Source organism: Vigna unguiculata, chromosome 1 (assembly GCF_004118075.2).
Source record: "Vigna unguiculata cultivar IT97K-499-35 chromosome 1, ASM411807v1, whole genome shotgun sequence".
Classification (NCBI taxonomy): domain Eukaryota; kingdom Viridiplantae; phylum Streptophyta; class Magnoliopsida; order Fabales; family Fabaceae; genus Vigna; species Vigna unguiculata.
In genome coordinates, this window is record NC_040279.1 from 24,402,980 (window position 1) to 24,417,041 (window position 14,062).

Genomic DNA, 14,062 nt, shown 5'->3' on the forward strand with positions numbered 1-14,062 from the left:
AATATTTAATTTCTATCCTTAATTATTAGTTCAAAAGAAAACTGTGCAATAAATAAAAAACACTACTGAAAATCATTAAAACAAATATTAATTATCAAAATATAAATAATATTAATGTCAGGTATTTAATTCTTTATTGAATGCAATTAAAAACATTGATTTTATTTTGAAAATTTAATTTTGATCCATGATTACGAAACTTCCTAATAATTTCTACTAAATAATATTTTTTACGGAATTATTTTAGCATGCAAATAAACAGATAAATATATAGATAGACATATAAAGGAAAAACATATACTCAAACTATTTAACATTGATATGCAATAACGTTATTATTCATCTAAAACAACCGTCTTTGGTAACCTACCTAACGGGTGAATAATTTCCAAATTATTATTATCCGACTTTTTTTTGTAAAACAAAATACACCAAAATAAATACAAAATCTTGTAGAAAATGAAAATGAAGATGATTCTCACACAATCTAATCCCTATTTTTTTTTTACTTCTCTAGTGTTTTCGAATAAATAAATGAACTGATAATAATTCAGAGGCAATTAAGATAAAAAGTTAAAAGAACAAACAGATTAATTAATTAAGTAAAGTTGAGAATTAAATCAAACCCCACATAATGTAATTATTGTAATACCGTTTTCTATCTTTATACATTCATGCATACATGTGAATCGGCCAATTATCAGACTTTGTAACTGCAGTACAATGAAAAGTCAAAGAAAATATTTTAAAATTAAAAAAATTTGAATTGCATGAAACGGATATATTTTATTTAATTTTAAGAAAGGAAAAAAAAGAAACTGATAATTGGAAATAGAATAAAAAAAATTGTTGTAATATCGTTTTGGTGCGAATGAGGGCACACTTGCATTGCATGGTGTATAAATAAAACACAAAAGAAACAGTTTCTCACACAAACCCACACGTACACAACCAACAACAATAAACTCACCATTACCGCATTCTCTCTTTCAAAAGAAAAAAAAAGAAAAAGAAAAGAGAAGCAGAGATAACAAAAACCAAAAGAGGGTAACCCATATCTTCATCCACCTAATATACTCTCACGAACCGTTCTTTCTTCTTCTTCTTCTTCGTCTTCCCTTTGAACCCTAAATTTCTCCATCACGATGCTTTAGCCATACTTTCCTTCCGCTCACTCTTTCAAAGCCTCCTCCACCTTTTCCTCTTCCACCATTACGCATTTCCGGCTCATTCCTCACTCCTTCCTTCACGATCTTCACTTCGATCGCCCTCGCTTTTCGTCCCTACGCCCATCGCTCCCCGATCCTTCCATTTCCGCAGCTCGCCGGATCGATCTGTGAGGTTTGTTTGCCTTCTATTTTTCTGCAGAGTTTGGAATATCTATGTTATTTTATTTTATTTTATTTTAATTTGTGGACTTTTTTTTTTGGTGTGAATCGGTTTGAGATAGATGTTGCCGGTGAGTGTGTGCGATGCGATGACGGTTTGGGGATTTTTTTTTATTTTTGTGATTTTTTTTAAATATTTATGATTTTTTAATGATCGGATTGAAGATTTGTTGGTTTTTCTCCTTGAGTGTTCCATCTGGTTTGAGCTTTTTCGTTTTTAGTGGTGCCGGCGTTTCAGATGAAGCAATCGGTGGAGTTTGTTGGAATTTGTGTCATCTGTTTCGGTTGTTGATGTTAGGATAGGAACTTGTTTGTGTTTTATGTTTTTGATTCTTTTCTGTTCTTGGTTTTCTGTGAAATAGTTTAAGATATTGACCGACAATGATGATATAAGAGGTGAGCGTTGAATTTGGAATGCATAAAGTGACGGGTTTCTTTGTATGCTTTTAGGGACATTCTTTTGGTTGTGGAGTATATTTTGCTGAAAATGGAATCTTTTTTTTCTTGGTATCTACTGCTTTTTCAGTACTCTACTTTCTTTATGTTGTTATCTGATGGCTGACTGAGGCTGGTTCCTTAGATATTTTCTCGTCTTTATAATTTTTCAGTTGATCATGAGGAGGTTATGTTCTTGATGCTAAAAAGCTTTCTCAGTGAATGCTTTGAACTCATTTGTCTTTTTGCTTTGATTTTGTCATTGCAGAGGAATTTTACCATTCTTTGGGTGATACTCAAGTGGGCTATGATTTGAATGGGGAGAGGATGCCAGAGTTGAGAAGTGGAGCTAGAAGGTCGAAACGGCTTGGAGATCTTCAGCCTAGTCCACTGCCTGTTGAACAAGGAGAGAATTGGGCACAACCTGCTCAGAATCGAACTAGGAGGAGAGTTGGAGGTGGAAGAGGGAGAGGTGGTAATGCCACAGCTGTAGGCAAAGGGCCTTCACCAGCTGTACCCACAAGGCGAACTGCAGCTGGTAGAGGCCGTGGAGCAAGATTGATTGATCTGGACCCTGAACCTTGCGAAGTTTTACCTGAACCTGTTGCTTTAGGGGCTCCAGAACCCGTTTACAATCACGTAGAGGTAGTGGCCAATAATAACATTGCGATGGAGGGTGGAAGTGCAGATAAGGTGGCTGTAGCTGAGGAAGAACCCAGCACAACTCCTGTTCCTGAGAGGGTATACCCTTGTTGCATGTTACTTCTCGTGGATAGCGTTATTTACTTTTCCAAATATAATTTTGTTTTATTCATGGTGCTAACTTTAGTAACCATAGTTACAACTGGTATATTCTTTAATCTTAACAAGTATGCTGGTGCTGGATATAATGGTTATATTACAATATTTATTGCATTTCTTGCCTTTTTTGTTTTGTTGATGTGTTGAGTTAGTGTTAATTTGGCCGTTCAGGAGAAGATTTGAGTTTGGTAATAGATGTTTTCTTGTACATATTTAGAGTAACGTTTATTATGTTTCCCACTTATTCCAGACTGCATTGCAGTTATTGTTTTTAGTTAGATTTGGTAGTACCTTGTTACTTCATTTGAGGTGAATATTTTCTCATTAATTGCAGGTACAAGTTGGTAACTCTCCTATATATAAGATAGAAAGGAAATTGGGTAAGGGTGGTTTTGGTCAAGTTTATGTTGGTCGAAGGGTAAGTGGTGGCTCTGATCGAACAGGTCCTGATGCGGTTGAGGTATTACTTGGAATTTCAATCTCTCTAAGGATGTAATGAAGTAGTGGTGAGCCTATGCTGAATGATACATTCGTTTTTAATACTTTAACCTTCTTTACAGGTTGCACTTAAGTTTGAGCACAGAAACAGTAAGGGTTGCAATTATGGGCCTCCTTATGAGTGGCAAGTTTACAGGTGAGTAATCTGCCTTTTGTGTTTGAACATGATTATCAAGAAAATATATTTTTAGCTTCAATTGATCTAATGATACTATGTAATTCTCACTTTTATACTTTTTACATTGAAAAGTACTCTGAATGGCTGTTATGGAATTCCCTGGGTTCATTACAAGGGCCGACAAGGAGATTTCTACATTTTGGTAAGATATAGTTTGCAGTTTCCTATATCAGCATATATTGATTTGCTCTTTATTGTCTAAAGTAAACAATTTATTTCAGGTCATGGACATGCTTGGGCCCAGTCTTTGGGATGTATGGAATTCTCTTGGCCAATCGTAAGATTCGGATTCTCCCTTAATAGCCCAATTTACTTAAACACTTCCCACATTTGCCCATTAACGTTTTTGTTCTGAACAGAATGTCTCCTAGTATGGCCGCATGCATTGCCGTAGAGGCTATATCAATTCTGGAGAAGCTTCACTTGAAAGGGTAAATGCGTGTGATGTTTTTTCCGTCCTGTCTATCCTAAGATTCTCATTCATTTTGACTTTGTCATGACTAATGAATTTTTTTAATGAAACTCATACCATGGAATCAGGTTTGTTCATGGGGATGTGAAACCAGAAAACTTTCTGCTTGGCCAGCCCGGATCTGCTGATGATAAGAAACTATATCTTATTGATCTTGGTCTAGGTATTTTTGCTTTCAAACTGGTTGTTTTTGTTTTTGACTCTGTTTCACCTATAGTTCATAATTATTGGAGTTACTTGATATTTTCATGGCTCATCAATGTCCATGCCATGCATTTTTTTCAGCTTCTAGATGGAAGGATGCATCATCTGGTCTACATGTTGATTATGACCAGAGACCTGATATTTTCAGGTTTGTAAATGTTATGGGTCTCAAGCTTTTGTTTGTTTGGCTATATTTTGTTTTTACATATTTATAATATGCTTTTTTGTGCAGGGGAACGATAAGGTATGCTAGTGTACACGCACATTTGGGTAGGACTGGAAGTCGAAGGGATGATCTTGAGTCTCTGGCATACACACTAATATTTCTCATAAAAGGGAGATTACCATGGCAGGGTTATCAGGTGCTGTTCTTAGGATCTTGTTTTATGTTGATTCTTGCTTCTTAGAGGTTTCTTTTTATGTGATATAATTTCTCTCTATTGACCAAATGTACAGGGTGACAATAAAAGCTTTCTTGTTTGTAAGAAAAAGATGGCCACTTCCCCGGAGTTGATGTGTTGCTTCTGTCCTGCTCCATTTAAGCAGTTTCTTGAAGCTGTTACTAATATGAGATTTGATGAGGAGCCAAATTATTCCAAGCTTATATCATTTTTTGAAAGCTTGATTGAACCATGCACTCCGTTGAGACCTATCAGAATAGATGGAGCTTTAAAGGTGGCTGTTTTGATATTTCTCTTTTGGGTGTTAATAGAATATCATCTATTTTGATTGATTGCAGTGTGTATACAATTGCTAAACCTCTTGCATAAATAGGTTGGTCAAAAAAGAGGTAGGATGCTTATAAATCTTGAAGAAGATGAACAACCTAAGAAGAAAGTTAGATTGGGGAGTCCTGCTACTCAATGGATATCAGTGTATAATGCACGTCGTCCCATGAAGCAGAGGTAGTTATTACATCATCCTTTGTCTGGCTTTGTTCTTAATAATGTTCTAGATTATGTGTGAAGTCATAAAATTTTCTTGCTTTGATGTCCGAGCAGATGAGTTTTGTTGCTTGACTGGGGCGTTCTTTCTTTTCGCTTTTAAAAATGTGTCATGGTTCAGGAATTTTCCATTCCTGACTATTGGATTTGGGCTTCCCATAATTTGCTCACCTGTGAGGCCATATGAAGTCAGCTATATATCTATGCGTGTTGAAGTCTCAAATTCCTTCATTATGAAACTAGCCATCCTTTCAAACCTAGTGATAGAATGAAACAATATTGCCTAGTTGGCCAATGGTATCTGAAGCAGAATGCAAATATAGGAGTAAGCAAACTAAGGAATCATTTTGCACGAAAGCAAAAGGTGCAACCTGACATTGTTCAGGAAAGCTGAATAATCTTGTGTTTGAGAACTAGTCTGAAGGACATTTTATAAATTAAACCTCGAAAATTTTACCCTGAATTTCATGGTCTCGAGTAAATATGATTCTTATACTGCTCCCCTATTCCCCAGTACAATTTAGAATTTTAGGAACTCTTAATCCTTTAAATGAATTTACGTATTTTAAAACTACCTGATTTGTAACTACTTATCCCGGGTTCTGCTTACAATTTTAGTAACCTTTAGTTCTTTAAATGAACCTACTTATTATTACTTGATTTTAGGTTTATTGATTTTTTCTGTTTATATTGCTTTTATACTAGTTGCTTCCATTGCCACAAAAGCAGTAATGGCTTTTAATTACTATTATGTGTGGTAGTTATCTTGAAAGGACTAAACGTATACAAGATATGTCCAGCATAAGCATTGGCATATTCATTTAAAGAAAAAAGTGTTTACTTTTCTTGATCTTGTCTTAAATAACATTTTCTATGTTGTAGATATCACTATAATGTTGCAGACACTAGGCTCCGACAACATGTCGACAAGGGTATTGAGGATGGGTTGTATATAAGCTGTGTGGCCTCTGCAGCAAATTTATGGGCACTAATCATGGATGCAGGAACAGGTTTTTCTTCACAAGTTTATGAGTTATCTTTGGCCTTCCTGCACAAGGTGTGTTTTCTCTTCCTTGATTTATAATATATTTTATTTTTTGTTAAATAAAATAAATATGTATGAGTTAAATAATTGATGTCTTTGTGCTGAACTACTGGTATTTTGATCTTTTAGGATTGGATAATGGAGCAATGGGAGAAAAATTACTACATCAGTGCCATCGCTGGTGCAGTTAACGGGAGTTCCTTGGTTGTTATGTCTAAAGGTTTATATAATTTTATAACCGACTCCTCTTTCATACACTATTGATTAATTTACCTTGAAAAGCCTGACCTAAATCTTTATACTTTGCCATTGTTTACTTATCGTGGCCCGTTTGGCCACCATAACCCATGGCCCCCATTTTTGAATTTAAAGTATTGTCCCATTTTACAAACTTTTATGCAATAGGTGATTTTAACTTTTGAATATATTGTGTTTTTTGTTCGCATGGTGGTTGTGATGCTAATTATTGTGTCTCGAGTAATATTAACTTGCAAGGCTGCATTTACTGCAATGTGTTATTTTTAATATCAATTTGAGCTTCTCCTTGTATTGCATTATAGAAGACATTTATTATCCTTGGTCGCATGGTGGTTTTCATGCCATATGTTCCGTCTTTTTTAACCTATATGCAATTGAATTGCTACGTAATGAAAATGAACTTTTCTTGCAAACAACGTTAGTTAAAGAAGCTGACAAAAGAAGATTTTAAATTATTTTACAGTGGAGTTACTTTTGTTTTACCTCGTTTAGTTTATGGAATGAAAGAAATATCAACTGTTCTTCAAACTAAATGACTTTCTGTTTGTTATCTCGTGTTTGAATCCTTGCTTTAGGAACTCCTTATACGCAGCAGTCATACAAAGTCAGCGAATCATTTCCTTTCAAATGGATAAACAAGAAGTGGAAAGAAGGATTCCATGTTACCTCAATGACTACTGCTGGCAGCCGCTGGGGTGTCGTCATGTCCAGGAATTCTGGGTATTCTGATCAGGTATATAAATCTTTCACCACTAATTTTTGGTATTCGGTATTGTATGAATGTTTTAAACGCTGATTGTTGAATTTGTTTTCCGTTTGATGATGCAAGGTTGTGGAGATTGACTTTTTATATCCAAGTGAAGGAATCCACCGTCGATGGGAGAATGGTTATCGGATTACTTCCATGGCTGCTACAAGTGACCAGGCAGCCTTCATACTGAGCATACCAAAGCGGAAATTGCTTGATGAAACTCAGGAGACGCTTCGTACATCTGCTTTTCCTAGTACCCATGTTAAGGTAATTTCCAGTTATATTAATTTTGTGTTTGGGATGTGTGCAGTTTTAGCATGCATGTTGGTGTTTGCGAATCCATATTTAGGTTTGATTATTTCTTAATTTAATTTAATTGGACAATCTTTATTATGAATATGGTTAAATTAGATCCAACATTGAAAACGCATAAAAATATCTGAAATTACAGTGATTTGTGAACCTTGTTCTTTTTAATTAAAAAAAAAAGGAAATTAAAATCCTAACAGTTTTCTATGGTGTGCCACTGCTGTTCCTTTTTGGTTATCCTCTCGAGTTTTTTGGTACTCTTTCAATTTTTTTGATGGGGAATATTAACTTAGGAGGATCTGGAGAGTACTGATAGCTTTATTGAGAATGATCTTAACCTAGAGAACAACTTATCAAAATAATACAAAGATTTCTATAGGATTTTTTTGTGATGTGGTACTGCTTTGATTCTGTAGGATTTGCCCCCGCTAGGTATTGATATATAGTTTGATGTTTTTGCAGGAAAAATGGGCCAAGAATCTCTACATTGCCTCTATATGTTATGGGCGAACTGTTTGCTAGCTTCTGTGAACATTTGCTTGTATCCCTGAAAAACGAGGCAAAATTATTATGATGAGAATATTTTCATGATTATTAAGTTGGAATGGGTAGGTTTGCTTTTGACCCCATAATCCATTCACATAATTCCCTTCCATATAAAAATTTCGTTTAATTGTATAAAGAAAGAAAAAAGTTAAGGATAAAGTCAGAATTATGCTGGTGAGAGCATGTTCCCCAACCAACCCGAGCCAATGGTTTACCTTGGCCATGTTTGATGGTGGTGGTTTAAACAATTTAAGATTTTGTATGTAATGGTATAAATTTTTACCAGCGTCAAACTTAACAATGAATTCTAAGACAAATAATGATTTCTAGATTTGCAGAGTAAGTCTTTGCGATCCTGGTCGTAGTGGTGGTCGGTATGCACACTCTAAACGACATAATAATCGATGGGGGTCACTTAGTGCTCCATAGACTTTTTCTTTTGAGTAGTCCTTGTGATTTTTGTGTTAGACTGTTGGTAATGGACTATGGTGGAACCTACCTGCGTTTCAACCCCAGTTATATTTTAACGATCAAGAAGCAACATTATGAAACTTTTAATCTTCTATCTCTTTCCTCTTTACTTTCTGTCTTTCTATCTCTATAATTAGTTAGTTAATCTTATAATACATCTTTCTAAGTTGTTACAAGCATTCTCTTCACGTTTACCTATATCCAGAGCCACACCCTCCACTTTGGTACCATCAATCTCCCTTTCCACCACTTATTTTCTCCTTCCTCATCAAACCCTTTCCTTTCTGATATGATACTTAAACGCTTCATAAACACAGGCGTATTAATATGCATTTAGAATCTTAAATTGGACACAGAATAAGAACAACAATAGAATATAGAACTTGAACAAGAAAAGGAACTATCAGCATATGACTCAGTGAATAAAAGAAAATAAGGTAATGATAACTATATGCTTCCCCATAGAATGATGTGCTATTTGTACAAGAGAATTTTATGCTTCATAGAAAAGCTTTAAGTGTTGAATCGTTGATTGACTTCTAGAAATCACGATAAAACTATAAGAATGTTTCTTTTCACACACAGTGTCGAAAATACTATCAATTCTATATATCTCAAAAGTGTTTTTATAAATGCTAGATATGACTATGTATGCGACAAATTATCATCAAATTCAAATTACAAATATATGAAATTAAATCCTATATTTCCCCAACGATAAAGGAGAAGGAAAATTTGAACTTTAATAATTCAAGTCCCTTGTGAAAAAAGTGCACATTATATCATTTCAAGAGTGATACATAGTGAATTGAGTGTGTAAATTTTTATTGTGATTGGAGAGGTCCGTATTTCTTTTATTACTTCTAATCATTTTCTTTGTTTCTTTGCGTTATTTTGTTTTACTAATCTTGCTTTGTAGAAAAATGTTTTACTAATTCTTCTTCTCCATTTTAATAAGATTGATTAATTTAATTAATTGGTTTTACCCAATCTTAGTTTTAGATGTGATAAACTCAAACCTTGATTTTATAATTTTTAACTAAGGTTAAAAAACCAGTTTTGTCAGGATTTAGGTTAAAACATTGGTAACGTTGGTTTCTATGAATAGGGATAAGAACTATATGTTTAAGTCTCCAACATGTTGATTTAGAATTTCTCTACAAAGAAGTTATTATTAAATAAATCAGGGAATCATTGAGCAATCAAAATTATTGAATAATGATTCAAGAGAATTCCTTGTATAAGGTTAGTGAAATAAATTTTCCATGTCTTTTATTTATTTGGATTTCTTTTACTTAATAATTATCTTAATTATTTGGGGAAAAATTATTATTCGGTCATGTTATTTTATTTGTTTGAACGATTCAATTAAGTTTCTTAATTTTCATTTGATAGAATTAGGTATTTTTCGTTAGTTTGGTGTCAACGCCAAATCGTTCGTAGTAACTTTTATATACTTATTTTTTCGCTTTTCATTTTTTATTAGTTTTTTGGCCATGTGTCATATCTTTGTAGCGTCACGTGACACTGGTAGTATCACATGATAATGCTACATGTCTATATAGTGCCACATGTCTGTATAGTGTCATGTTAGTGTTAGTGTCACATGAGTTTTATATTCAATTTAGTCTTTATATTTAAAATTTTGAATCAATTGAGTCTCAATTATTTTATAATGAACTCTTTCCAAAATGAGACTAAATTAATAGTTAAGCCTAATTACAATTTATATATACATATTTTTTAAATTTATACATAAAATCACTTCACTTATTATCAATTTAAATCTTAAACAAAATATCTACTTTAAGCTTATAAATTTTTTAAAATATTAAAAATGTAAATGTAAAATGACACTTCTGATTTTTTAAATTTTAATATTTGAAATTGTAAGACCCACTTTTTCTACTCCTTATATTTAAGGGGTTTGCCCTAATTAGTTGGGTCTAAGGTCATAGGATGCCCAAAACCCCAAAACCAGCCCTAACACCCCTTATTCTGCACTTTTCAGAAAAAACAGTTTCTCATCCCTTCTCCTCTTGTTGCTACGTGAGCTTTGCTAGGGTTTTGCTCCCACTCTTCATTGAGCTAGAAGAACCCCATTTTATTCCACGTAAGTTGCTTCTCAACCCGTACCTTCTCTTTTCTAAGCTCTATTTCGTGATTTCCAACAGAGGTGCACGTTGATAACCTCGTTTTTAATCTGTACCACTGTTCCCAACTCTCGAATATGCTCCTGGAGCTGTTGTGCTCGTTGGCTTAGGTATCAGTGTCTTTGGCTAGCATTTTTCAGGTGAGGGAAGCTAGGGTTCCGCTATTTTAAGTCATTTTCGCATGCTTGACCTGTTTTACATTATGGGTGCTTGATTCATGTTGTCTGTCGTATGAAAATACATTGCTTGTGCTATTAATGTGATTGAATCTGGCTTGGTACACTTGAGAGCAGGGAAGGTTCTGCTGATCTCGCCCAGGCGAGCTGTTGGTCGCTCAAAATGAAAAGCTCTCGCTTAAGCGAGGAGCTATCGCTTGAGCGAGAACAACTGCAACCCACTTTTCTCTCTGGTTCGAGGGCTCGCCTAAGCGAAGAGCGAGAGTAGTCTCGCCTGAGCGAGATGGGCTAGCTTGAGCGAGACCTCGACGTGCCCTCTGTATGCAGTCTCGCCCAAGCGAAAGCTCTTTAGCCTGAGCGAGATTGACAGAGTTTGTTGGATACATGTATGTTTCACATGATCAAATGATTTATTGCTTTAAACAGTTCAAGTATGATGCCTTGTATGTTCTATATGATATATTGGGATCTGGAATTGATGAGCTTGGCATGATATGCGTATGAAACATGATTGGATGGTTGGTTGTACATTGGCATGAGATTGGTATGCATGATAATTCTATGTTGGGTTGATGATGCATGATTTTGGTATGGTTTAGGATGTAATTCCACGAAGGTTTCATGGTGGTGCTTCATGGTCAGCACGTAATTCCATGAATCTTTTGGTGAGATCTCATAGTGGTGCCTCATGGTCAGAACGTAATTCCACGATGGTTTCGTGGTGGTGCCTCATGGTCAGGACGTAATTGCATGACCCTTGTTAGTGGGAGCTCATGGTGGTGCCTCATGGTTAGGACGTAATTCCACGAAGGTTTCGTGGTGGTGCCTCATTATATAATTTACTAAGGATTCAAGTAAGGATTACATTCTGAAACTCTAAGGAGTTAGTTAGTCTCATGTAGAGCGTACTGACTCAAGTGGTGAGAGTAACAAGAGGCCCTAGTCTTTGGCAGGATAATGACTTTAGATGTTTGAAGGCTAACCTTATGCGTGGTAGGGTGAAACTCATTGGCAATTGGCTCTGCAGAGTAATAGAGGCCACCACAACTGCAACCATCCAGTGAATCCGACTGATTATATGTATCCGGATAATTGAGTCTTAGTGTCTTGTTTGTTGGTCATCACATGCTTGGTTGATTTATGTATCTTTGACTTTTAAGTTGCATGCTCAATTGTATGATAAACCTTTTTCCACTCTAGCTTACCCTTTCTGTTTGCTTGTGTGTCTCGTGTGTGGTTTTTTCCTTTTGCGATGATCATCAATTTATTGATATGATCAGATGTGGGAACTCCTGGTGATCGTAGTGGCGATGGGGATGCTGCAGCTTAGTTGGACATGGTTTAATTTTGGGCCGCTGCTGAGCCCACGTTGAAGAGCCATTATTATATTGTAATATCTTGCTTATGAGCAAGCTTTTGGTCATCTGTCGAATCTTTCTGTTTTGGGTTAAGGGTACATTGGGGTGCCTTGGTTTCCTTCATTGAATACTTGAATGGCTATGAAATCCTTATACTTTAAGTCTCGTGTCCTTGGATATTATAATATGTACGATGTTTTATTTGAATAGATTTATCTATTAAATTGGGACGTTACATTTATGGTATTTGAGCAGTTCGTCCTTAGGATGACCTGAGGGTTATGGGTTGGTCATGTCCCATGGGCTTGAGTATTCAAGTTTAGTCGAGTTTATTGGTGAAACCAAAAGTTTTGAGAATAGAAAACGTCTTGATAAAGTAACGAGAGTGCACACTCATGACTAGATCAGAGATAGTTTTTTCTTTCTTAATTCTAATGGTTTGGGGAAAGAAGGGTGAAAAAAAAAGGTTTTACAGTCATTAGTTGTTCGAGTTTTCTTTGTATGCCTATGCTTGTCATGTTTGCACCTCTGCGGTTTGTGTTTAGTGTCTATAATGGTAGAGGAATGTAGATTCAGGCTCAACTTGACCTACTTACCCTTACAAGGATTGGTAGGGCCTATGAGACAATCTTTTGTCTCAAAGATGTGAAGATGTAGAGGGTTGTATATCGGTAGATGATGAAAGTTGAGTATTGGTTTAGAGGGCTGAGAAATGATGTTGAAAGTTAAGAAGCAACGCTTTGGGCTGAGGGAGCTGCAAGATCAGGTTCTAAGATCATATACCATAAGTTTTACAAGAAGAGTTGAGTTCAAATATTAGTATAAGAGGAGATATCGGTGCGTGCTCGTGTAGTAAGGTTTGAGAAATCAACTTGGTTTTACATCTTGACAATGTCTGAGGTTTGAAGTGGAACATTGTGGAAGGTTTGAGGTTAAGGGTAGAGACCATGAAGTATAGGAAAAGCAAATATGTAGTTGGAGGCTTATATAAGGCAGAGCTTTGAAGATCAGTCAAGTATGATGATGTTATATGAGGAGGAAGTATATTAGGGGTTATATACCAGATCAATATCAGTAAGAAGTAGTTGGATCTTCTCAGCAATAGTAGTTATCCAAGTCAAGAGTAGAATGAATGTTCTAGGTAAGGTGGCTCACAAAAGAGAAAGTTTGACCTTGGATATGATATGGACGGTTTCAAGTATCAGAAGAAGAAGCACATAGTTAAGTTTATTCTTGTGGGGGAAGGATAGTTAGTAATGTCACATCACATGGAAAGAGGAAAGGAAACAAAAGTTTTGAGTAGCTAAGAGAGTGTTTGCGATGATTGGTACTAAAGTGGTTAGCACAGATGATCTAATTCAAAAGATACATGTTACAAAGGTGGTGATTAGATTATGGTTTTTGGTTTTGCTTAGGGTTGTATACGCCTTTATGTCGCCAGTATGGTAAAAGAGTCATGGTTGTCTGCAAAAAGGAGCTGAGGTTGAGATGGTGGTTTTTGCTACAATTGCGGCCAAGTGAAGATTCGCTCAAGTGTGTTCGCGTTTTCGTGGTGATAAAAGTATTTAAATTCAAACCCAATTTGAATTGTTTCCTTTGCAAGGTTAGGACATAATCTCAATGGTGAATTGATTGTTTTCTCAATCTCATTTTGATGAGCTGGGACAACCAATGAGGTAGTGTTCTTTGATTAAAAGAGATAAGTCAGTGGTTGCATATGAAGTATGGATCAAGCTAAATGGTGGGGGCATAGTTTCACATGAATCAAAGTCTACTGACAAAGGAAAGTGAATAATGAAGCAAAGGATCTCAGTGGTAGAAGAGTTTATAGACGTGTTCTGAAGCAAGTACTAGAATTTTAACCTTGGAGTGGTGGAGTTCAGTTTTGCATTGGTGTCTGAAGAAGAACTTGTGCCAATAGTTCCTAATTGGATGGTTCCTACTGAGAGTTTGAAGTAAATAAGGAAGTGGAGGAGGTGTTGGAGAAGTAGTGGCTTATACTAAGTATAATCACAAGGATGACTGTAAGTTTGGTGAATCTTGGAGGAGAAGTTCTGGTATGTCAAATCATTCAA

The 14,062-nt window shown here is 35.5% G+C and overlaps 1 protein-coding gene across 2 annotated transcripts; it reads left to right on the forward strand.

The window, feature by feature from the left end:
- The first annotated feature begins 939 nt into the window (after window positions 1-939).
- On the forward strand, window positions 940-7,938 carry LOC114182515 (casein kinase 1-like protein HD16). 2 transcript variants are annotated; one of them, XM_028069400.1, is made up of 17 exons: window positions 940-1,341; window positions 2,092-2,564; window positions 2,959-3,084; window positions 3,185-3,258; window positions 3,373-3,442; window positions 3,522-3,577; window positions 3,660-3,731; window positions 3,841-3,935; window positions 4,058-4,124; window positions 4,209-4,338; window positions 4,433-4,651; window positions 4,751-4,881; window positions 5,803-5,977; window positions 6,095-6,185; window positions 6,799-6,956; window positions 7,053-7,241; window positions 7,746-7,938. In XM_028069400.1, exons 2-17 carry the CDS (start codon window positions 2,151-2,153, stop codon window positions 7,803-7,805), a joined length of 2,127 nt encoding a protein of 708 aa, XP_027925201.1. In that variant the 5' UTR covers window positions 940-1,341; window positions 2,092-2,150; the 3' UTR covers window positions 7,806-7,938. The 2 variants fall into 2 exon arrangements, with proteins under 2 accessions (XP_027925201.1, XP_027925209.1); XM_028069408.1 differs by having other exon boundaries at window positions 940-1,336.
- The last annotated feature ends 6,124 nt before the right edge of the window (window positions 7,939-14,062 follow it).

Bases quoted from the DNA above. Each gene is read 5' to 3' on its own strand.
- LOC114182515 (XM_028069400.1), top strand. From the start codon at position 2,151: ATGCCAGAGTTGAGAAGTGGAGCTAGAAGGTCGAAACGGCTTGGAGAT. The intron at 4,882-5,802 runs GTAGTTATTACA...TCTATGTTGTAG, and splicing joins CGTCGTCCCATGAAGCAGAG to ATATCACTATAATGTTGCAG. The intron at 5,978-6,094 runs GTGTGTTTTCTC...TTGATCTTTTAG, and splicing joins CTTTGGCCTTCCTGCACAAG to GATTGGATAATGGAGCAATG.